Source organism: Tachypleus tridentatus, chromosome 1, assembly GCF_004210375.1.
Source record: "Tachypleus tridentatus isolate NWPU-2018 chromosome 1, ASM421037v1, whole genome shotgun sequence".
NCBI classification, from domain to species: Eukaryota; Metazoa; Arthropoda; class Merostomata; order Xiphosura; family Limulidae; genus Tachypleus; species Tachypleus tridentatus.
In genome coordinates, this window is record NC_134825.1 from 162032120 (window position 1) to 162058001 (window position 25882).

General features: G+C 35.4%; 1 protein-coding gene and 1 long non-coding RNA gene across 2 annotated transcripts in view; one reads left to right on the forward strand and one right to left on the reverse strand.

The window, feature by feature from the left end:
- Nucleotides 1–25882, reverse strand: part of LOC143229313 (papilin-like) — a 114254-nt gene that overhangs the window by 69384 nt on the left and 18988 nt on the right. The window contains exons 2-3 of the mRNA XM_076461487.1: nt 15961–16021; nt 3848–4032 (exon numbers count right to left, since the gene is read on the reverse strand). Coding sequence (XP_076317602.1) covers nt 3848–4032; nt 15961–16021 — 246 coding nt within the window. The remainder of the gene's footprint in view (nt 1–3847; nt 4033–15960; nt 16022–25882) is intronic.
- On the forward strand, nt 4785–17642 carry LOC143229321 (uncharacterized). The gene is made up of 3 exons (XR_013015790.1): nt 4785–4904; nt 15657–15745; nt 17516–17642. It is a non-coding gene; the product is annotated as an uncharacterized LOC143229321 (long non-coding RNA).

A 25882-nucleotide genomic window follows, 5' to 3' on the forward strand; every position in this document is an offset into this window, starting at 1 on the left:
CCCCTTCCTTAACTCAACATTAGGAGTTTCAGTTACAGAATTTTCAACTTTTTTAACTTACGGATTTTATGCGCAAATGAAGTATTTGATTTTTTTAATGCTTCCAGAAAATTAAGCTATAAGCTAGTATCGTATTTTTCAACCTGATGATGCTATAAGCGATAGAAAGTTGTTTATAAAGCTAGTTTTACTAAATTAATTTACAAAGTTCTGTACGTAAATATCAAAATCAATCACATTTCGCTAATTAAGACTGAAAAAGGAACATAACGGCAGTGTTATCAAGCCTAAAAGGTACATTTGTGCAGACGACTTTTTTGTGTTTTTGGTGATTACATAATTTTCCTTAAAATCTCTGGGGAGACAGAAAATGGATAAAGAGTAGGAGTCTTCAGTAATGTGTTTCATCATAAATAGAATAGGAACTTAGAAGATGAACTACGTGATCTTAAACAGGAAAGGCACTTAGATAAGGTTAGAATAACTGTCAGTCCTTCCCTTGTTTCTGTATTTGGAATAACTCTCAGTTCATCCTTTGTTTCTGTAGTTGCAATAACTGCCAGTTCTTCCCTTGTTTCTGTAGTTAGAATAACTGTCAGTCCTTCCCTTGTTTTTATAATTAGAATAACTGTCAGTCCTTCCCTTGTTTCTGTAGTTAAAATAACTATCAGTCCTTCCCTTGTTTCTGTAGTGAGAATAACTGTCAGTCCTTCCCTTGTTTTTATAATTAGAATAACTGTCAGTCCTTCCCTTGTTTCTGTAGTTAAAATAACTATCAGTCCTTCCCTTGTTTCTGTAGATAGAATAACTGTCAGTCCTTCCCTTGTTTCTGTAGTTAGAATAACTGTCAGTTCTTCCCTTGTTTCTGTAGTTAGAATAACTGTCAGTTCTTCCCTTGTTTCTGTAGTTAGAATACCCGTCAGTTCATCCATTTTTTCTGTAGTTGCAATAACTGTCAGTTCTTCCCTTGTTTCTGTAGTTAGAATAACTGTCAGTCCTTCCCTTGTTTTTATAATTAGAATAACTGTCAGTCCTTCCCTTGTTTCTGTAGTTAAAATAACTATCAGTCCTTCCCTTGTTTCTGTAGTGAGAATAACTGTCAGTCCTTCCCTTGTTTTTATAATTAGAATAACTGTCAGTCCTTCCCTTGTTTTTATAATTAGAATAACTGTCAGTCCTTCCCTTGTTTCTGTAGTTAGAATAACTGTTAATCTTTCCCTTGTTTCTGTAGTTAGAATAACTGTCAGTCCTTCCCTTGTTTCTGTAGTTAGAATACCCGTCAGTCCTTCCTTTGTTTCTGTAGTTAAAATAACTCCCAGTCCTTCCCTTGTTTCTGTAGTTAGAGTTACTGTCAGTCCTGCTCTTGTTTCTGCAGTTAGAATAACTGTCCGTCCTTCCTTGTATCTGTAGTTAAAAGGCTGCTTCATCTATTTTCAAAATATATGTATGATTTTCGAAAAGCAGTTCAGTTAACAAAGCTGTCATTATTTCATCAGTAAGAGCATTAGTTCAATATAACTAAATATATTAAAACATTTTGTGTTGTGGAGACATAAAGAAAGCTCTAACGTGTAAAATTGATTTAAATTATTCTGTGGCAAAGAATGTTTGTTTGTTTTCTTTTAGCGCATAGCTGCATAATGGGATACATGTACAACATACGCCGCGAGGACTCGAATCTTGTATCATAGCGACGTATGAATGTAACATGTATTTATTTACCGATAAATAACTTAAAAGTTTTGATTAAGTAGACTTTTGGTTTATTTGTCAACGTTATGATTGTTATTACCATGTCTTCTTCATACTGAAGTACCACTGCTAACCTTACCTTTATATATGAATTGTTATTACCATGCCTTCTTCATACTGAAGTACCACTGCTAACCTTACCTTTATATATGAATTGTTATTACCATGCCTTCTTCATACTGAAGTACCACTGCTAACCGTACCTTTATATATGAATTGTTATTACCATGCCTTCTTCATACTGAAGTACCACTGCTAACCTTACCTTTAGATATGAATTGTTATTACCATGCCTTCTTCATACTGAAGTACCACTGCTAACCTTACCTTTATATATGAATTGTTATTACCATGCCTTCTTCATACTGAAGTACCACTGCTAACCTTACCTTTAGATATGAATTGTTATTACCATGCCTTCTTCATACTGAAGTACCACTGCTAACCTTACCTTTATATATGAATTGTTATTACCATGCCTTCTTCATACTGAAGTACCACTGCTAACCTTACCTTTAATATGAATTGTTATTACCATGCCTTCTTCATACTGAAGTACCACTGCTAACCTTACCTTTAGATATGAATTGTTATTACCATGCCTTCTTCATACTGAAGTACCACTGCTAACCTTACCTTTAGATATGAATTGTTATTACCATGCCTTCTTCATACTGAAGTACCACTGCTAACCTTACCTTTAGATATGAATTGTTATTACCATGCCTTCTTCATACTGAAGTACCACTGCTAACCTTACCTTTAGATATGAATTGTTATTACCATGCCTTCTTCATACTGAAGTACCACTGCTAACCTTACCTTTAGATATGAATTGTTATTACCATGCCTTCTTCATACTGAAGTACCACTGCTAACCTTACCTTTAGATATGAATTGTTATTACCATGCCTTCTTCATACTGAAGTACCACTGCTAACCTTACCTTTAGATATGAATTGTTATTACCATGCCTTCTTCATACTGAAGTACCACTGCTAACCTTACCTTTATATATGAATTGTTATTACCATGCCTTCTTCATACTGAAGTACCACTGCTAACCTTACCTTTATATATGAATTGTTATTACCATGCCTTCTTCATACTGAAGTACCACTGCTAACCTTACCTTTATATATGAATTGTTATTACCATGCCTTCTTCATACTGAAGTACCACTGCTAACCTTACCTTTATATATGAATTGTTATTACCATGCCTTCTTCATACTGAAGTACCACTGCTAACCTTACCTTTATATATGAATTGTTATTACCATGCCTTCTTCATACTGAAGTACCACTGCTAACCGTTACCTTTATATATGAATTGTTATTACCATGATTTCATACTGAAGTACCACTGCTAACCTTACTGTTTAGATATGAATTGTTAGTTACCATGCCTTCTTCATACTGAGTACCACTGCTAAGTTACCTTTAGATATGAATTGTTATTACCATGCCTTCTTCATACTGAAGTACCACTGCTAACCTTACCTTTTATATATGAATTGTTATTACCATGCCTTCTTCATACTGAAGTACCACTGCTAACCTTACCTTTAGATATGAATTGTTATTACCATGCCTTCTTCATACTGAAGTACCACTGCTAACCTTACCTTTATATATGAATTGTTATTACCATGCCTTCTTCATACTGAAGTACCACTGCTAACCGTACCTTTATATATGAATTATCTCATCTTTTCTTTTCTCTGTCTGAATCTAAAACGCTTCTTATCACACTGTGTGTTAGATTATAGTTAAGTTACCTTGTATTTACTGTGTTAGATTACAGTTAAGTTACCTTGTATTTACTGTGTTAGATTATAGTTAAGTTACCTTGTATTTACTGTGTTAGATTACAGTTAAGTTACCATGTATTTACTGTGTTAGATTACAGTTAAGTTACCTTGTATTTACTGTGTCAGATTACAGTTAAGTTACCTTGTATTTACTGTGTTAGATTATAGTTAAGTTACCTTGTATTTACTGTGTTAGATTATAGTTAAGTTACCTTGTATTTACTGTGTTAGATTACAGTTAAGTTACCTTGTATTTACTGTGTTAGATTACAGTTAAGTTACCTCGCATTCTTGCAATTTCTGGACTGAAAGGCCACTCCGCCTCCGCAACTACGGGAGCATTTACTACTTTCACTCCATGGACCCCACGATCCAGATTCGTCAGTCGACATATCATCCTGTTCAACGGTATTGTTTTGTGGTGAAAGAAGGCTTTCCCGACGTTTATGATGTTCATGCCGGAGCCTCTGTGAAGGGAACATTTTGTTTAATTAACATCAAATGTTTTATCACTTCCCCATACAAACAATAAACAAAAATATACTAACATACTGTGATTAAACGATGTACGTTTCAATTGTTACCTACAAAAAATATCATACGTCGATTGTAAACAGGTGACCTATAATCGTATTATTCGAGATATGTTTTTGTAAACTAAATTAACAAAGGCCACAAGGAATAGATAGACCAACGAACAAACCGAGTTGAATGCTAAACTTCTATCTATGTTTAAATATCACTGAAGAGTTCTTTTAAACAGAAAATGTTATTCACTAGCAAATTAGTTTCTGACATTTCATAAAGATCTAGTACTGTTGTTTACTAGCGTAATAACAATAAGTGAGGTATTGCACGCGCGGGGAATCGCACCCCGAATTTAGCATTGTGAGTTCGAAAACTTACTTGACACGCCATTGAATACAGTATGACAATTGGAATGTGTGACTTTAAAAGGACGGTTTCATTAGTTTACCAAATAGAATACTAAACTGTGTAATATTTAACTAAACACTGACATGGATATTATTCATCTGTGTATGTTCACTAGCACACACACACACACACGTATATAATGTTGTTAACGAACAACTTCCTTGTCCAATATGACCCTAGCTACATGATTTTATCATGGACGTTACATAAAGTAAAGGTTAATTCGATTATAATAAAGCATTTTCAAGGTTTATCTCTCTTTAAAATGTTATAGGTTTTGAAGCCCGAGTAGCTCACCAAAGAAGGGGGAAATTTGTAAGTTTCTGTGTTGAAGAAGTCTGTTGTTGAGTATGTTAATCACTTCTATTGGCCCATTGTTGTACTCCACCAAGAAATTAACAAGGTCAGTATGTTGTTCATACTTGTAGTAAAAGGAACTTTTATTTATGAAATTAAGTAGTTATGAACCACATGCGTTTTACGTATGCTTACATATACTTTTTTTTATAAATATGACCTTTGTAGTGTAAGCAACATTTATTATCGAATTAACTTAGCTATCTATTACACGTCTTGATGGTGTTTAAACAAATACACGAACTTTTAAGTAAACTGTTATTAGGTAATTAATCTTCCAGAAACGCAACAACAATATGAGGAAATCGGATAAGTTGGGGGGGGGGTCTCATAAGTAAGTTACATAGAGAAACTGGTCTTCCACACAAGTAGTTGAAATAACGAATAGAATTCATTGTATTACCTCAAGTTAGGAGATAATTGCATTTGTGAGGTATTGTTATTAGATGGTACAAGGATCACCATATTCTATTATTGTACGCTTAAGGTTTTTGTCATACTCGAACGATTCAGAGAAGCTGCACAAATTAAATTTTAGCTCATGAGTCTTGACTTTTAATTGTCATTTTTGATTAATAATTTGAAAATTAAATACAGCATGTCAGACACGCTTCCGAGTAATCGGGACAGTTTCACGTTCACTCATTAAGTTTTATATTTCTAAAAACTCATTAAATAATTCCTACATTGTCAAATTCGAAAATCCACAGACAGAGAGACGTTACCAGAGTGCACCATTTCTGGAGATTTAATAACGTAAATACAGTGTTAGAAGTAAGATATATGGCATGTTAACAAAAGTTGAATTTCGCACATATCGCGTTATGCTTTCAATGCAGAGTCGAGAACATCACATTAAAAGGATTTTGAATAGACAAATCAGCATGTCACGTGATATATAAGATCATAATGAAACGGGATGTATCATAACTATTTCTAGGTAGAGGGAAAAAAGTGGATGAAAATATGATAATATGAATGGTTTTAGAAGGTCGAGTACAGTTTTACTGACACATGAGGTAAAAACATATAGAAAATGGTAAAAAGGCACATCCTTCGTCTTTTATTCCTAAAATTTTCTATTTATAATGAAAGATAAAAAAGAATAATTTTGCTGTTGTAAACAAATGGGCAAAGTTTACAGGACCAAAAGATTAAATAATTAGTCACTAATGTGAGGAAAAATAAAATATGTCTTTAAGATTGTTGTGACACGTGTTTCGTAAACTCAGTAAATCGGCCACGCTATGGTTTGTTTGTTTAAAGTTAAGCACAAAGCTACACAAGGGTCCACCTGCGCTCTGCCCATCACACGTATCCAAACCCAGTTTCTAGCGGTGTGAATCCGTAGGCTGTGCCACTAGGGGGTCACAACACAATAGATATTAGGGAGTAAAATGTTATGATTGGCCTTATCGTGGATTTCAAATGATTTATCTAACATTCCGAAATTCAATAGTTATATTCTAAAGCTCAGGACCAAACATTTAGTAGCACCATCTATCGGCATGGAAAACAAATAATTTTTGGACACAATTTTCAACATCAACTGCATGCAGTTTATGCGCACGTGAACTGTGTGGTCAGAGATCTATGTGGATGCTTGATCTGGATGAGAGGTGTTGGGATCAGTTTAAGTTGGCAACGTTGATTAAATTAACAGTACTGTTAAATGTTAAACATAACATAAATGAGGATTCTGTATCTATGTAAAGTTAACACTATAATTTCATCAAGTCGTGTCCATTTATATTCAACGTTGAGCATTTACACTGGCATACATACTTCGCTTCATTTGGAACTTTGACAGTCTTACGTCACATAAATAGTCCAATGTATTCCAGTGCTTGTTCATTCTGTAATATATTTAGTATGTATTTAACATTAATACAATAATACATTGTGAATATATCACACAAACTATTTAGTTAAGTAAGTCTAGCAGAAGATGCTCGTGGCTGTGCTTATAGTAAGTACCTGTGGTTAAGCTATAGCCATCCCTAATTTTGAATTACTTATCAGAGCAGAGACAGTCAATAAGCAACACAGCAGCGTTGCCACAAAGACTTTGTCCAGCTCTTTAAACCGAGTGTTAATAATGCGCGTGCAGCAGTAAACGCAATACGTTTACGGCATCATGTCTCGAACTTAAAACCCTTCGATCTACAACCCGACACCTTACCATTAGGCTACACTCTATTTATGAAACAAAACGTCTCACGAAGTGAGAAAACAACTAAATGAAGTGTTAATAGATGTGACAATGAAATAATATACTTATCAGACTTTACTACATTGGTAATACAAGCAGTGAATTATATCAAACACAAGCGTAGTTTCAAACATATTTTGTTTATGGTAAGGCGACTACAACTTTCCTACGTAGTCCCAAATTTCGAACTAGTGATCAGAGAGAAAACTGTCAGTCAGTACCAATCTACCGCCCAGCATCTACACTAAAGGATTGACTTTCACCCCTTTAACGCAGATACAGCTTAAAGTGCGGAAAATATTTAGAGGTGTCGGGAGAATTCGAAATTGGCTTACCAGCTCCGCATTCCATAGTTTTATTAAGGGTTAGTTAGCCCGCACCTTCGAATACGTTTTATTGTGGGGTTGAAAAAGTAGCCCGTTAATTAATCTAAAAAATACTTGATAAAGAGAAGGTCACTGGTAAAATTTAAGGTTCATTTTTAATGTATTCTTGGCAGAAAATGTGCAAATGGTGGAAAATGTTTTGTATTTCACTCTAGGAAAACTAAAAAACCAAAACAATTAAATATTACAAGTTCCTAATGAGGTAAACTGTGTAGGTTCGCTATTGCTCTAAACTAGTTATGGGCTGGTCCGGCATGGCCACGTGGTTAAGGCACTCGACTCGTAATCCGAGGGTCGCAGGTTCGAATCCCCATCACACCAAACATGCTTGCCCTTTCAGCTGTGGGGGCATTATAATGTGACGCCCATTCCCTCTAGTCTTACACTGCTAAATTAGGGACGGCTAGCGCAGATAGCCCTCGTGTAGCTTTGAGCGAAATTCAAAACAAACCCAAAAGTTGTCTTATGGGCTAAGATATAACAACAGTGGATACAAAAAATTGGAGTACTCTCAATTGAAGCATGAGTTGCTACAGACCTCCTGATGAATACCTAATAATAAGTTTGTTAAAACTAAACAGCAGTTCTCGGAAAATGCAAAGGATTTTCATCAACAATATTTTATTTTTTCTTCTTCCTCTTCCTGTTTGGTGTTTGTAGCGTTAAACTTAAGGTTTCAGCGAATCATTTAACAGCACGTGTTGCGGTTTCATTTGCACTCGCGTTATTTCAGTTAAACTGACGAATGAATTTTAATTTGTTTTTCAGTGCTGTTGAGTTACGTATGTCTGAGCAAAACTTAATGCATAGACATTTATATGTCACGGAAGGAGGTACCACTTGAATGCTCTGTTTTATTATTATTTCAGTTTGATAACCCGTGAATAAAGTTTTTCAGAATACGTTTGATGTGAACCGGTAATATCTTTCTTTTTCTCTGTATTGGTGTTTGTTTCAGCTCTAAACCACGCGCTCTCTCCATCTCTGGGAATCCTTGTAAGTCGGTAAAGTTAACCCTGTCCTAAAATTATGAATTGAACAAATACAACTTTGATGACAGGGGGTTCTTCGCATCACTTTCGCCTCAGAATATGTATATGAAATGCTTTCTTAAACAACTCTTGGAATATAACTGACCTAACAACAACGCATGTTGGTTCACGTATAACTTAACAACAATGCCTCTTGGAACACAATCTAACGATGCTTATTGGGACACTTGTAACATAATATTAGTGTTTGTTGGCAAACACATGTAACTCAACAACAAATATATGTTGACTTGAAGTTAATGATAAAGTATACGCTGGCAATATTTTCACCATGCCCCAAATATAATGACCAGTATATACTAACTTTAGACATGTCGATTTATTCAAAGGCGAATTCAAGTCATTAATCTTTCATAGCTGAATATATTACTATCTACCAACTACCATCATGCCTAACAAGGCCTAACTATTGTTGCACCTGCAACACTTCAAAATAACCTCCAAGTCAAGTTTGTTTGTTTGTTTGTTTGTTTGGAAATTTCGCACAAAGCTACTCGAGGGCTATCTGTGCTAGCCGTCCCTAATTTAGCAGTGTAAGACTAGAGGGAAGGCAGCTAGTCATCACCACCCACCGCCAACTCTTGGGCTACTCTTTACCAACGAATAGTGGGATTGACCGTCACATTATACACCCCCACGGCTGGGAGGGCGAGCATGTTTAGCGCGACGCGGGCGCGAACCCGCGACCCTCGGATTACGACTCGCACGCCTTACGCAAGTCAAGGTACATCATTAAATTTTCAACCAAAACACTGTAAGTAATTTCAAAACTTGCTTTTAGTTGCTTTTAAACAACAAATAATTGCATAATCTTTAAATTTGTACCAACCTTTTATAATTTGAAATTTTTCATTGATTGTTTTTAACCCCACACACTAAATGACACTATTAACTGTGAATCAAATTAAACACTGTGAGAAGGATTGGATTCTCTCGTCTGCTTCCATCACAAGTGTAAAGAAATTGTAGAAGTAACAAAAGAGTTGTGAGGTACAATTGTTCTGTGCCTCACACCTCAAGATGCCACTTCAATAAATAGCTTGGAGTAATAAAACAGGATTTTTAAGCGTTTTGCTACAAAAATATATATCGCTTTTCAAGAATATTACATCAAAACAAATTAAATATTGAGAACAAAATTTTATTAAAGTCTTTTATGAAGCACGGTCCTTTTTTCCTCCTCTATGGATCCGCCGCTGATTGGAAAACATATTCAGATTTCATAAAAATTCTTTATATACCGTAGATGATCTAAAGATGATTATATCGTTCCTATATTGAGAACACAAAAGTTGTACTGAACGAATTAATAGACCTATTTACTCTGCCAAGAAAACCATTCTAAAAGTAATATTCCTTTGAAATTAACATTTCTAGCTCGGATATGCCTGGACAGTTAACTGATCTCGAAGCTCTGAAGACAAAGTTTTCAGTTAGTTTCAATTATGGTTAAAACATCTTGGAAGATATGATGCCTCTTTGCTTGTACTTAATTTTGCGTGCATCCGGTTTGTCTGTTTATGTGGCTGATGTGAACCGATCAATGACCCGGTGATTATATTGTTTCTCCACAGCTTTTAAGTTCAGCTTCAAACGAGCAACTCGTATATCTGCTTTGTATTTATGACAAAACTATTAAGATTATTTGTCGAAGTCTCTAATTTTGTAACATTGACCAAAGTGAATGCGACCTGTTGACGGCACTTTACACCCACAATCCACACTAAGGGATAGACTGTCGCTCTTATAACACACTCAAAGCTTAAAGTAGAGAGAAGCATTTGTGGTATCGCATGGATTCGAACTCGGCCTACCAGCTCCGAAATCTAAAGCCAACTTCAGTTAAAAATTTATCTTCATATCAATGGTAAAAAAAATAATTGGAATCAAAAACACGGTGGGCAGCGACATCTAGTGATGATTTAAAACAAAAGAGTTTAGTTTGAAGCACTTTAAGAACTGAAAACTGAGCTCAGAAAATTGTCAATTAAATGCTTTGTTTAGAGAATCGACACGGGTATTAATTGCATGTTTCCAAACACAGTAAAAACTAGTTTTTCTTTGGAGGAAGGTTGTAGTTGTTGTTTGATGTTGTTTGAATTAAGCACAAAGCTACTCAATGGGCTATCTGTGCTCTGCCCACCACGTGTATCGAAACCCGGTTTTTAGCGTTGTAAGTCCGCAAGCATACCGCTGAGCCAATGTGGGGGTTGGAAGGTTGTATCTTTATTGTTTCTGTTTTCTTAATAAGTTGGTCCGGCATGGCCAGGTGATTAAGGCACTCGATTTGTGTTCCGAAGGTCGCAGGTTCGAATCTCCGTCACACCAAACATGCTCGTCCTTTCAGCCGTGGGTGCGTTACAATGTGGCAATCAATCCAACTATTCGTTGGTAAAAGAGTAGCTCAAGAACTGGCGGTGGGTTGTGATGACTACCTGCCTTCCCTCTAGTCTTACACTGCTAAATTAGGGACGGCTTGTGCAGATAGCCCTCGTATAGCTTTGCGAGAAATTCAAACCCAACTTAATAGGTAATTGGTAATGCATCCTGCTCAGTTCAGTTCTTCTACACGTAGCTGACAACCGGAAATGAAAGGAACACGAGGAGGTGGGTGGATAATTATTTAATCCAGTCACGTGGGCTTTGAATGTCTCGTGTATGATAATAAAATATTAGTGAAGTAATTAAATTAATTGCCGACCGTTTATTGGTCAATAAAAACAAGGACAACGTCCTCGTGCAAACCCACTGCTTGACTTCTAATTATTTAATGGTTCATAAACATAAAATAAATTATAATTGAAAACAGCCTCCTACGCACAGCATTAAGAAATGTCAGAATTAAACATGCAGTGTGTCCAAACTGTAAGTTTGAGTTGCTGTTGTTTTTATGTGCTTAGCAGACGTAAAAAAACAACAACTCATGACCAAACTGTAATTTTGTTCTTAATGCGAATAAAAACATCCCATCTGAACAAAATTCAAACAAATAAGTTTTTTTTTTGTGTGTGTAATCACGCTATTTTATGGTGACTGGATCACAGGAATATGTCACAAGTTTACAAAATATCGTTCTGTAATTCTCTTAGTGAGTATCATAGTTCAAGAACTCTGAAGTAAACCAGTAGGACTGATTTATATCATGCGTTCATATAACTCATGCTGGTTGTGGTCTATGGAAAGTTAATAAGACTATTAAACTTAATTTCGTTTCATTTTCACTCATATCTATAAGCCAATCTACTCCTCTCTCTCCATTTATTTTTCATTGAAGGAACTCTCAGTTCTCTGAGAAGAAGAATGATATATCGTTGTAAAGTCATATTTTAAGGACAAAAATGTTTGTAAGATCTTAATGTAGAAACGTAAGGTTTATTTCAATTTATTCATTTTGAATTGTATTTAGTTCGAACCAGCATATCGTCTAACCCAGGCTTTCTCGTCCCAGTCTATGGAAGACAGTAAGTGTAGGAAGATAAATCACAATTTTCTCTCCCCTAAAACAAAGAATAACTTCTTATCAGACTCATTTTACGAAAAATAAATTACTTGAAAAATTCGAGAGCTTTTTTTCCCTTTGGAAACAAGTAACTTGAAGTCTCATAAAATCCATTTATAAATATACAAGAAAAACCTTTTTCAGAATGGTATTTTCTTAAGCTTGTATGGCAGATATTAAATAAATTATAAATTCGAGTTATAAACCGTAAGTAAAAGTACCCGTTTCTAGTAATGGAAAAAGTTGAAGTTAAACTAGCAAAAATACCCGTCCCCAGTGACGGGAAAAAGTTTAAATTAATCTTTAATTAAAATTATTTAATGAACTTTAAAAAGGTTAATTGTCGTACGTTGATGATACTTTTGCTTGACTCGTGTTATTGGGGATCATGTAACTTACTAAGTCATTAGCCCTCAAGCCAGTTGATACATAAATATCTTGTAAAAGTGTGTTTAAAAACCGGGCTAATTCTAGAATACAGCCGTAATTCTTTAGTATTGCATATTCTTAGTAAACTAGTGGTCAACTAGGTTCGTGTAAATGTCAACCCATGTTTTTGAAGTAAACCTAATTCTTGTGTAGTCTGAATTCAGAGCAATAATCCGTGCTGGAACAAAAACAAAACAAATGTGGTAATTTCAACAGGTACGAAGTTACGAAAAGGAAATTATTCATGTTTACATTTATGGAAGGGCGCTAAACCAGTTACGGTAATTTTATGTGAGTGAAAACTGAATCGAGTAATCATGTGAGATAAAACATTAATGATTTAATCACCAGGGGTTCTGAAAGAGAACTGGAAACAGTAAGAACACAAATAACAAAATAAAAATATTGTTGGCTGAGAAGTGCATGGCTATAAAATATTGGTAACGCGAGCACGAAGGAAGTCTTATGCAAGATTGTTTATCAGTCTTTAGTAAGAAACATATGGAATAAACTCTAAATCAAAACAACACATTGTGAGAATTTAACACTAAATACTATCTACATAACGTATGGATTGAATCATCAAGGTTTGCGTGTGACCATTTTGCCGAAGGGGTGCCTTTAGTGTTTTAGAAATAAAAACAAATATTTAATTATTAATTTGCTAATCATCTGTAGAAAGAAATGATCGATAAGGCATGCCTTTTTAAGCCTCACCGTTTCGTCGCATACAACCAGTCATGGAGCGACATTAGCTATTTTACAAGTAGAGCTTTCAGGATGCTAAGAACAGACCACCAGGGGTAGTAAGGTTAACTCGACTCCACGATATATAGTTTAGTTAAAAGCAAACGGCTAAAGAACTACACAGGTCTCTGCTGGCTCAAACGATACCGGGCAGATCTGCTATATCAGCCATCCGACAATACAGATATTTCGTAACACATTTCTGTTACGCATAAAACCCACTATTAATGGCCCGACACGGTCAGGTAGTTAAGGCACTCGACTTGTAATTTTAGGGCCGCGTTTTCCAATCCCCGTCACATCGAACATGCTCGCCCTTTCAACGGTGGGGGCGTTATAATGCGAGAGTCAATCCTACTATTCGTTGGTAAAAGAGTAGCCGAAGAGTTGGCGGTGGGTGGTGATAAGTAGCTGTCTTCACTCTAGTTTTACACTGCTAAATTAGGAACGGCCAGAGCAGATAGCCCTCTAGTAGCTTTGCGTGAAATTCAAAAAACAACAAACAAATCCACTAATAACTTTTAATTAATAATACGTATAAAATAAAAACAGCATTTTAAACATATTTACAAAAAAACATGTCACAAAAAATGATAAAATTGTAGCGTCTTTAACAGTTTTACCTATCAGCAGCGCTAATTTTATAGTGTAGTTTTTATATGATCCAGGACTGCATTTCTTTAACTTGAGTTCTCGAGGGTATTACAAAAGATTCGCAATTCATGTCATATACTTCATAAAAGTGTTTTAAAAATATGAATTATAGAATAGAAATATTTTAGTTAAATTGAATATATATGAATTTAAACGTTTAATTTTGGAATACAACGTTTCGTGTACACGGAATCTTTTCTTAAAAACAATACAAAAACATCGACAAGTTTGGGGGTTCATGAAAGCATTATATTAAAAAGTGTCCTCGGGTTATTAGAGTTTAGGAAAGGCTAAACCAGGATATTTCCAGATATAGATGATATCTAGGGTTAGTGGTTCAGATACTCACGTCTCCGCACAACTATTCATTCGTCGTGGTAGTTACATTATATATCCAAATATATATCCGGTTCAGCTAATACAACTTTGTTATGAAGATGTATTGTGCAACGATTTAATCATCTGCAAAATAAAATCACATCAAGTTAAAAATTAACTTATAATTGTTAATTTTTTTTTTTTAATTTCGCACAAAGCTACACGAGGGCTATCTGTGCTAGCCGTCCCTAATTTAGCAGTGTAAGACTAGAGGGAAGGCAGCTAGTCGTCACCACTCACCGCTAACTCTTGGGCTACTCTTTTACCAACGAATAATGGGATTGACCGTCACATTATAATGCCCTACGGCTGAAAGGACGAGCATGTTTGCTGTGACAGGGATTCGAACCCGCGCTTCTCACATTACGAATCGAGCGCTCTAACCACCTATACTCGTTAAAATCGGATATGTGGTAAATGCGATGTCTAGACTTGAAGTTACATATTAATGTAGAACTGATTTTGTGACGCAAACACACCTCAGATCTTCATGCATCAAACGTGTAAACACAAATATTTAGGTATTTCTTTAATACTTGGGAGATACGTAAGTGCAGCGCAAAATCGGCAGAACTTAACATCACAAATCAGAACACTTAGAATGTTGCTACAATGTTGAAAATAAGTTATTCCCACTTGCCCTCCAAAACAATGTAAGTCAAGATGGCGTTGAAAGACTAGAAAATGTATCATAATAATGAAATAAACCTGGAGTATGCAAGGGCAGTTAGTGATCATTTAAAAACAACAACAACAACACACATCTGTGTGTCTTTTCTTGTGTCACATACACGAAATAACACTTTTGTGTTGGAGAGAATAATGCCTAGTAAGAGGCATTTATTTGGTTGGGGACTGTTTGTTTGTTCATGACATTGATCAGGAAGAGAGGTGCCTCTCCGACGGTCAGAGAGGAATTATCTCTCTTCATCCATATGGGACAGGCTAAGCCTTTCCAAGCATGTTATGCACGCCACCTATGAATAATCGCTACGCCTCGAAGTTGGATGGGATTCTGGGTGAATCATCGATGTATTCCAACAGACAGTAAGCAGTGTGTGACTATCGTTGACTTAACTTTGAAATACAGCTTATGATTTACCTTCATAAGTAATGCAAATCTCTTTTCTTTCACTACATTATGTGGAATAGAGATCCTTTATCCCACTGGCATAAAGGACTAAACACAACACTGAATTGTTGAAAGCCACTAGTAAAGACAATCCGCAAAGATAATCTAAGATTAGAAAGTAGATTACAGAAGTGACATCGACAGCTGATAACAATGATACTTTGATAACCTACGCAATTAAGAGTATGAAAATAGAATTTCGTAAAACGTAAAAAATAAATTTGCATAAAAAATAATAATAATTGTTACAACACATTTGTATTAAGTCTATCATATGTCTAACACTCAGTTCTTTTTGTAATCTCTTAGGGATTTTCAGCAATTAGAAGAGTATATTTCAACCATCTGTGTTCACCAGATCCATCGCCGACGAGGAGTGTCATCCATCATGCCGACAGGTACATAACAAACACTGTGGTTGTAAGACATTTGTTACAAATTTGAGATAAGTAGAATAGCTGCACGACAATAAGAGAAAAATTAAGCTTACTCTATCAAGAGCACGTGTGCGTTACCGGTTAAATAAAAAAAAAAATCAGAATATTTAACACGAAAAATTGAATAATTGCAATCAAATTCATTAAATCCGTATTTCTACAGCTAAAATACTTACATGTCGAGTGTGAAGACCCGGTGTAAGAAGGAGAATTAGGCTTAAGACCACCGTAAAGGACCTGTGGAATAAACGTTAGTACATCGCCTTAAAACACAATTATCAACAAAACACACTGGAAAATACGATGAATAGACAAAATTAAACACAAAATGATATTGATTTATTAAAACAACCGTTGGATTCAGAATGTTGTGCAAAACTTTATAATGGCTATCTGCGTATAACCTTCCCTAATTTAGAACTAACACACCAGAAGGAAGGCAGCTAATTAACGACACCCACCGCCAACTTTTGTCTGATCATATAGTAGAATGTCCGGTATGGTCATGTGGTTAAGACACTCGACTCGTAATCTAAGGGTCCCGGGTTCGAATCCCCGTCATACCAAATATGCTTGCCCTTTCGACCGTGGGAGCGTTATAGTGTGATGATCAATCCCACTATTCGTTGGCAAAAGAGTAGCCCAAGAGTTGACGGTGGGTGATGATGACTTTCATGCCTTTCCTCTAGTCTTACACTGCTACATTAGAGACGAGTAGAGCAGCCAATCCTCGTGTAGCTTTGCGCAAAATTAGAATTTGACTGTTACTCTCAAGTAAACTCACGACCACAAAGGAAGGTAGCTTGCTGTCATCACCCACTGCCAACTCTTGGGCTACTCTTTTACAAACGAATAGTGGGATTGATCGTCACGTTATGACGCCCTTACAGCCGAAAGGGCGAGCATATTTGGTATAACAGGGATTCGAACCCGCGACCCTCAAACTGCTAGTTGAGCTCTCTAACCAGACTGCATTTGATGGAACTATGCCCAAAAATGTAATACATCAGCGTACGAAAACAATTTGCTATTTACATATAGTATTAAGATTTGTTTCACAACTTCACACACACACTTAGTTTCAAAAAATAAAAATACGAACCCAAAGTCACGGACTATTAAGTTAAGTAGGTAGGGAATTAGCTTGTTGCTTTAACGTAAATGGTCTGTAATTATTGTACCAACTTCAAGAAAATTAAACATTTTCTGGATAAAAGTAATTTTTGATAATTGAATTTTCATGGTCGAATATCAAACCGAAAAAATTATTTCTTTGTATGATTTTTTAGCTCAATATCTTGAAAAAAAAATACTTTCGAACATTAGAATTCTGCGTAACGAAAGAGATTTGATTTAAGATTAGGGAAAATTACTTCAAATCAGATTTAGCCAGATGCCTTCTCTGTTGAAGTTCAGAAAAACACCTTCTGACAAGTTACTAGTATAACAAGTAGACACGCCTACATAGACAAGTTCTTTACATTTACTCGAGTGTATTCTATAAAAATGTGCCGCATGATATTTACGTGATGTCATGCGCACTAATAAATATTTTGATTGGACACGCTGCATATTGCTGATGCACGTTCTGAAGTAAGCTATTTTTTGTATTCTCAGTTTCATATTTACATTTGTCTTGAAGAGTTTAAATGAGGTTGTATTACTCATTGAAATGCAGTCGGGAATGTTTTGTTTTGTTTTCATTCTCTTTCTTTCATTTCTTTTGTTTAGCCAGACTGTAGGAGCTACAATAACCCTCAAAAGGATTAAATAATTGATCCGAAAGGTCACCCTCCGAAGAATTCTATACTAAGTGGATTCCATTCATGCTCCTAATAATCTGACAGTCATGCCAGCCACACTTTCTCTGGCACGAAAGACCATTGATTACTGACTAGAGAAATATTTTCTGAAGTGTGTTTGACATTTTGAAGTATTTCTTTCCTATATTAAGAGCTGTCTGGTTCTTCTTAATACAAGAACGGATTTCCATCTTTAAGAGCTGTCTACTTCATATTAACACATGAACAGGTTTCAAATATATATATATTTGTCTTTATAATTTTGGGATAATTATATTTTATAGCTCTTATCCATCATGAAAAATTGAACATGATTTATGAATCCTGCTACAGCGCTCTAATTGGATAAGCAAGTTCTAAGTAATCTAATTTAATGTGAAAAACAAAACAACCTGATATATTTGTTCAACTGGTATTTTTGGGAAACAATAAGGTCATAAATTATATTAATATTACGAAGCATCTCTCTCTCTCTCGGTGTTTGGGTAAGAAAAGTTCATACCCTGAAGGGTCAGGTTCTCTGACCTCTTCCTCCTCCCTATAGTTACGTTCTTGACTGATTGGTATTTATAATTGTAGAACTGAATATTATTTTGATCCTTTTCAGGGCAATGTCCATGTATTGTGGATCATATATAGTGATTATTTTATTCTATCAACAGAATGTCAAGTTTGTTGGTGGCATTTTTATTATTGTTTAATACATATATATATGTATACATATGCATATATATATATTTTTTATTATGACCGTCAAGTTTACTTTGAAAAGATTAGAGTGCTCAAAGCAGGCAAAACGCCTGAATAACACTCGAATCAATTACGAAGCATGTAGATATGATTGTTTGTTTTTGAATTTCGCGCAAAACTACACGGGAACTATCTGCGCTAGCCGTTCCTAATTTAACAGTGTATGACCAGAGCAGTGGTTCCAACCTTTTCTATGTCCCGCACACCTACAAAATTTTAATATGTTCTCGCACCCCTCACAGTAATTATTTATTTAAGAATAAAGGTGAAGGTGGCCAAAACAAATGTTATCTCGCACCCCTGGTTGGGAACCACTGGACTAGAGGGAAAGCAACTAGTCATCACCACCCACCGCTAACTCTTGGTCTAGTCTTTTACTAACAAATAGTGGGATTAACCGTTACATTATAACACCTCCAAGGCTGAAAGGACGAGCACGTTTGACGCGACGGGGATTCGAACCCGCGCCCATCAGACTCAAAAGGGCCTCTAGATATGAAGTTTAAACTGTGTAAAACGTGAATTAACAATGTTTTCATCAAACAAACATATAGTATGAAGTTATCACAACATGATTTACCACTAATCATATAAACATGTTATACCAGCCTTGCAAAGTATTTGAAGTACAGAAATATAAATTATTTAATTAGGGAACACAAATCCATTTATACCGTTACTGTGTAGAACCCACGCACATAGATTATTAATCTTCTGAAAGGTAAAGAATGAAATACCCACATTGTTCATGCAGCCTGTATGACATGAATTTCAAACATTGTATAATACATATACATGTATTATTAATCTCTCGAAGCATAAAGACATGAAATGCACACATTGTTTGTGCAGCCTGTAACATTAACTTTCAAACGTTGTGGAGTATACATAGACAGATTTCTTTAGTTTATTAGGCATAAATGAATGAAAGAAACATGTACTTTAAAAGTACGACCTCTTTCTTGCTGTCCCTAAAATTCACATTTCCGGATTTCTGGTTCGCATCCCCGTCGCACCAAACATGCTCGCCCTTTCAGCCGTGGGGGCGTTATAATATTGTGGTCAATCTCACTATTCGTTGGAAAAAGAGTAGCTCAACAGTTGGCGGTGGGTGGTGATGACTAGCTGCCTTCCCTCTAGTCTTACACTACTAACTTAGGGACGGCTAGCACAGATAGCCCTCAATAGCTTTGTGCGAAATTCAAAACAAACAAACAATCCGTATTTCTTTCTTCGGTTTTGAGAAGACAACAAGTACAGTAATTACGAACTCTGTACATGGGGAATGTGCTTTTTTTACTTTGCTTTTCTAATTCAAGGGATTCAATCTAAAACTAACTTCATCTTTTATAAGGAAAATATTTTTTATTCTGTCACATGATTCTGTTTAACGTTCATACAGTGGCAGTCACTTAGGTGTCGTAGTTTTGTTTATTTTGAAAATTTCGCTCAAAACTACACGAGGGTTAATCGTGCCAGCCGTTCCTAATTTGTTAAAGCAATCGACTTGTAATCCGAATGTCGCGGGTTCGAATCCCCGTCACACCAAACATGCTCGTCCTTTCAGCCGTGAGGGCATTATAACATTCCGGTCAATCCCATTATTCGTTGGTAAAAGAGTAGCCCAAAAGTTGGCGGTGGATGGTGATGACTAATTGCTTTCCCTCTAGTATTACACTGATAAATTAGCGACGGCTAGCGCAGATAGCACTCGTGTAGCTTTGCGCGAAATTAAAAAAACAAAACAAACAAACCGTCCTTAATTTAGATGGAAGGGAATTACGCACTACCACCTACTCTTTTACCAGTTAATGGTAGGATTGACCGCACATTATAACACCCCGACAACTGATGATGTTAGCATGTTTGATAAGACGGGGATTTGAGCCCGAGACCTTCAAATTGCGACTCGAGCGCACTAAGCCATGTGAGATCCTGTAATTTCGGTTGAGCTAATTTCATTCAGGCATACTTATCGCACGCTTTCAAACACAAGGTCGGTACTAATGAAATTTTCATGTTATGAGCTACTCAAGCATTACCCATGTAAACAAAGAAAATGTTGATATTATATCTGAGTTATAAGTTAGTAACGTCACTAAAATTGTCTATCACGCCACTGTAGACTGGAAGTTTTAAAATATATTTAAAATATAAATCCATATTTACATATATGATATATATGAATGAAGTCACGGCAGATATTAAAGCTTCTATTTGAATATCCATGGACGATTTCGAGTAACTGTTGTTAAATGAATGAGGGTAAACTGTATAGAGTACAAGAACTAAGGAAGTATATATCTGTAACACGTATTACCATTTATACAGTCAAGAACGACCAGCAGTGTAGAACGTCGAAATACGGACACGTGTTATCATATATACAGGCAAGAGCTATCAAAACTGAAGAACATTGATATAAGGATACGTATTATCATACATACAGACAAGGGTTACCAACACTGTGAAAGAATCAGACGAGAACATGGTTCAGAGCTTGGAGTGTACAGGTATGGATGCTAATGGTAGAACAGTACCGCAGTCAAACACAAATATTGGATCAAAACGATTCAACGTACAAAGCTCAAAATATTCATAAATTTCACTCATATAAACTGTATAAGCTTTATCCATTTATCTGTAGGCCAAAGCAGGAATTGAATTTTATAAATATATAATTGTAGTTTTAATCCTTGTAAAAGCTAATGTAAGTTTCATGAATATGGCTACATTAATGTAAGTTATCATGAATATGGCTACACTTATGTAAGTTATCATGGATATGGCTACACTAATATAAGTTATCATGAATATGGCTACACTAAAGTAATGTTATCATGAATATGGCTACACTAATGTAAGTTGTCATGGATATGGCTATACTAATGTAAGTTATCGTGGACATGGCTACACTAATGTAAGTTGTCATGGACATGGCTATACTAATGTAAGTTGTCATGGATATGGCTATACTAATGTAAGTTATCGTGGATATGGCTACACTAATGTAAGTTGTCATGAATATGGCTATACTAATGTAAGTTGTCATGAATATGGCTATACTAATGTAAGTTATCGTGGACATGGCTACACTAATGTAAGTTATCATGGATATATATACACTAATGTAAGTTGTCATGGATATGGCTACACTAAAGTAATGTTATCATGAATATGGCTACACTAATGTAAGTTGTCATGGATATGGCTATACTAATGTAAGTTATCGTGGACATGGCTACACTAATGTAAGTTGTCATGGACATGGCTACACTAATGTAAGTTGTCATGGATATGGCTATACTAATGTAAGTTGTCATGGATATGGCTATACTAATGTAAGTTATCGTGGACATGGCTATACTAATGTAAGTTATCGTGGACATGGCTACACTAATGTAAGTTATCATGGATATATATACACTAATGTAAGTTATTATGGATATGTATACACTAATGTAAGTTATCGTGGATATGGCTACACTAATGTAAGTTGTCATGGATATGGCTATACTAATGTAAGTTATCGTGGACATGGCTATACTAATGTAAGTTATCGTGGACATGGCTACACTAATGTAAGTTGTCATGGATATGGCTATACTAATGTAAGTTATCGTGGACATGGCTACACTAATGTAAGTTATCGTGGACATGGCTACACTAATGTAATGTTATCATGAATATGGCTATACTAATGTAAGTTGTCATGGATATGGCTATACTAATGTAAGTTATCGTGGATATGGCTACACTAATGTAAGTTGTCATGAATATGGCTATACTAATGTAAGTTGTCATGAATATGGCTATACTAATGTAAGTTATCGTGGACATGGCTACACTAATGTAAGTTGTCATGGATATGGCTATACTAATGTAAGTTGTCATGGATATGGCTATACTAATGTAAGTTGTCATGGATATGGCTATACTAATGTAAGTTATCGTGGACATGGCTACACTAATGTAAGTTGTCATGGATATGGCTATACTAATGTAAGTTATCGTGGACATGGCTACACTAATGTAAGTTATCGTGGACATGGCTACACTAATGTAAGTTATCGTGGACATGGCTACACTAATGTAAGTTATCATGGATATATATACACTAATGTAAGTTGTCATGGATATGGCTATACTAATGTAAGTTATCGTGGATATGGCTACACTAATGTAAGTTGTCATGAATATGGCTATACTAATGTAAGTTGTCATGAATATGGCTATACTAATGTAAGTTATCGTGGACATGGCTACACTAATGTAAGTTGTCATGGATATGGCTATACTAATGTAAGTTGTCATGGATATGGCTATACTAATGTAAGTTGTCATGGATATGGCTATACTAATGTAAGTTATCGTGGACATGGCTACACTAATGTAAGTTGTCATGGATATGGCTATACTAATGTAAGTTATCGTGGACATGGCTACACTAATGTAAGTTATCGTGGACATGGCTACACTAATGTAAGTTATCGTGGACATGGCTACACTAATGTAAGTTATCATGGATATATATACACTAATGTAAGTTATTATGGATATGTATACACTAATGTAAGTTATCGTGGATATGGCTACACTAATGTAAGTTATCATGGATATAGCTACACTAGAATTTTATAGATGTTGTGTCCGTTAAATTAAATTTTATCGTCTTGTGGATTTTTCACATTAGTTTTTATTTTTCATCATGATGATGGAGTTTCTCCCGTGGTGCAGCGGTAAGTCTGCGGATTTACAACGCTAAAATCAGGGGATCGATTTCCTTTCGGTGGAGTCAGCAGATAGTCCGATGTGAATGTATTTGCTTTTAGCAAGCAACACCTGAGGCAGAATAAAACTAAGATGTTAACGAAACGTGTGAATCGTTAGTTATTGGAAGAACTGCTACAAAATGAAGTGCTGTAATAAAAAGTACACAAACAAGTAAAGTGAAACTAGTTGATAGATTTTAAAACACTTTTAAATTCCCGCTTTGGTCTAAACTGCTTTATTTAGCTAACTAGATCAGAACGCCGAACTTTGTGTTAACATTTTAATAGTATTCCTGTTTATCTATACTGTACTACATGGAAAACTACAACGATAAGTATGCATTTAAATAGTTCCTATACTGTTCTATGAAGATAATGTGATATTATGTGGTATTGCATTGAAAATAACAGAGTTACAACAGATTATCTAACACGCGTCGTAATTGCAACTTTGGAGGCGTTATAATGCTGTTTTGTTAAGCGTAGCCACGCAGACGGTGGGTGCTTCTAACATATTGCCTTTCTTCAGAGCAGCTTTTTCCAGATTATGGATGACTAGATTTGGACCGTAAAGGTCTCTAACTTGACATTTCAACCTGAGTGTCATATAAGGTGTTATTCAGGTCATAAATAGCAAAATAATGTTAAAATGTTATTGCAAGAATAACAAATTATTATTTTGGAAATAAAGATGGATAAAAACGACCTTTACTCTCCAGAAAATAATATAAAAATATTTTATTTCAGCCAACGTTTTGCCGTTGCGAATAATAGTGTAAGAATTTGTTGGTAAAATGCCTTAAATCCGTCCAATACGCACTGCAGGTTCCAAAAAATGTAAGCTTAAATGTCCCGAGAGGTTTCACACTGAATGTATATTTCTCTCAATATCCTGTTTTAAAAAGGTATGATGTGAAAATACCGGAGTAAGGTAAAAAACAGTCAACAAATATTTTTACTAGCGCCACGATAAATCGGTTAGTAAAAATGAATAGTCATATCTGAACCCTGAGGGTGGAGAAAAATAAAGTTCTACGTGACCGGAAATAGAAGCGAAACGGGAAAATCGTGACTTCTATTGTAAATCTAAATGCATACAGGATAAAAATTTTGCGAAGTTGGGCGTTGTACGTCGAGTAATAAAAAGGTTTTTCCAGTATCATACAAGCAAGAGTTCCATTATAATATCATATACTTAAAAATTTCACTACTACCCGAAATAAATTTCGGTAATAAAAGATAGCGCTAGTCACAGATACACAAATGGTGTTATTAATAATATTAACACAGAATACGTAGTAGAAAAAAATACTTTGTTCCAATCTCTATTTGGAAAGATAATAAAAGATAAATAAAATAAGTAGGAATATAGAGGTCCTAATACAGTGCGAATCTGCCTTTAGCGTTCTATCTTGGAAATTTAGTAGTAAACTCGATGGCTTTGTTACAAATTTGTTCGAAGACGCACTAAATTCATATAAAAGTTTAGCGTGTTCAGTAAAAAGATAAAGAGCGCCCTATGGCTGTAATTCCTTTTAGTAGTAAGAAACTAATTGAAGTTAGATAAAACTTATCTGTACTGCTGTTTCCCTCTCTTTACAATTGATTAAATGTATGTTGAAAATTCCCAGTCGCTTCTAGCGATGTCTTAACTTCTGTGAGTTATAAACTCTAACACATGATGTGGCATGAAAAGACTGGCCTTGAAGTTTGCCTAATAAGTACTCTTTAGTTGGTAGCATTGTAAAAGGCATCTTCATAAAGGAGATGTCATATAGTTTCGTACCACATCTAATCGTGAAGCCTCAAGTTCTGTTTAATACACTCTTATTACAAAAAAACAAAATATATGTTGTTACCCTATTTAACCTTAATGAAAATGTTTCCTTCTTTATATATACATTTATATGTATTCTGCTGAAGCATTTTTCTGTTATGTAATATTAAAGTAAAATAAAATTATGGTTAAATGAAAACCGGAAGGGGTAAAGTAACATGTTCAGAAGAAGATGAAATGGGTATATAAAAGTTCAATGTGTTATATTAAAACGATGTTGGAGTCTCACCACGCCATTATAGTCCAAGTCATCATGTTTGATTATGCCCTGTCATACAACTGTAATTTTCTCATTCTGAAAGCACTTCCTTCCTACCTGCTGCTTTCCCGTAACTCATCTAGTATATGTGTGGAATAATATAAACACTCATTTCATGAGGTTTGTGACTGTCCAACAGATATATCATGGAAGCAACGTTTCTATACGAGACACGTTTCGCTTTTCTGACTGAGATTCTTTTTGGCTCTTTTGTGTTCTGTTGCCTGGAACACGTGGACAGTTTTTACGATTGACCTTTTTGTTTGTATATTTTTGCTTGTTACAACATCCAGCATCTTGTTTACCATAGTTATAGCAAGACTTATTCCAGGCTTCTTTATTAATGGTCCTGCTGTTCCATGTTGATTCATAATCGTTTGTCTTGTAATGCCATTAAGTATAGAAGTTATACCTAGCCTGTAATTTCTCAATTATTTGTTTGTTTGTTTTGAATTTCGCGCAAAGCTACACGAGAGCTATCAGCGCTAGCCGTCCCTAATTTAGCAGTGTAAGACTAGAGGGAAGGCACCTAGTCATCACCACCCACCTCCAACTCTTGAGCTACTCTTTTACCTACGAATAATGGAATTGACCGTCACATTATAACGCCCCACGGCTGAAAGGGCGAGTATGTTTGGTGCGACAGAGATTTGAATTCGCGACCCTCGGATTACTAGT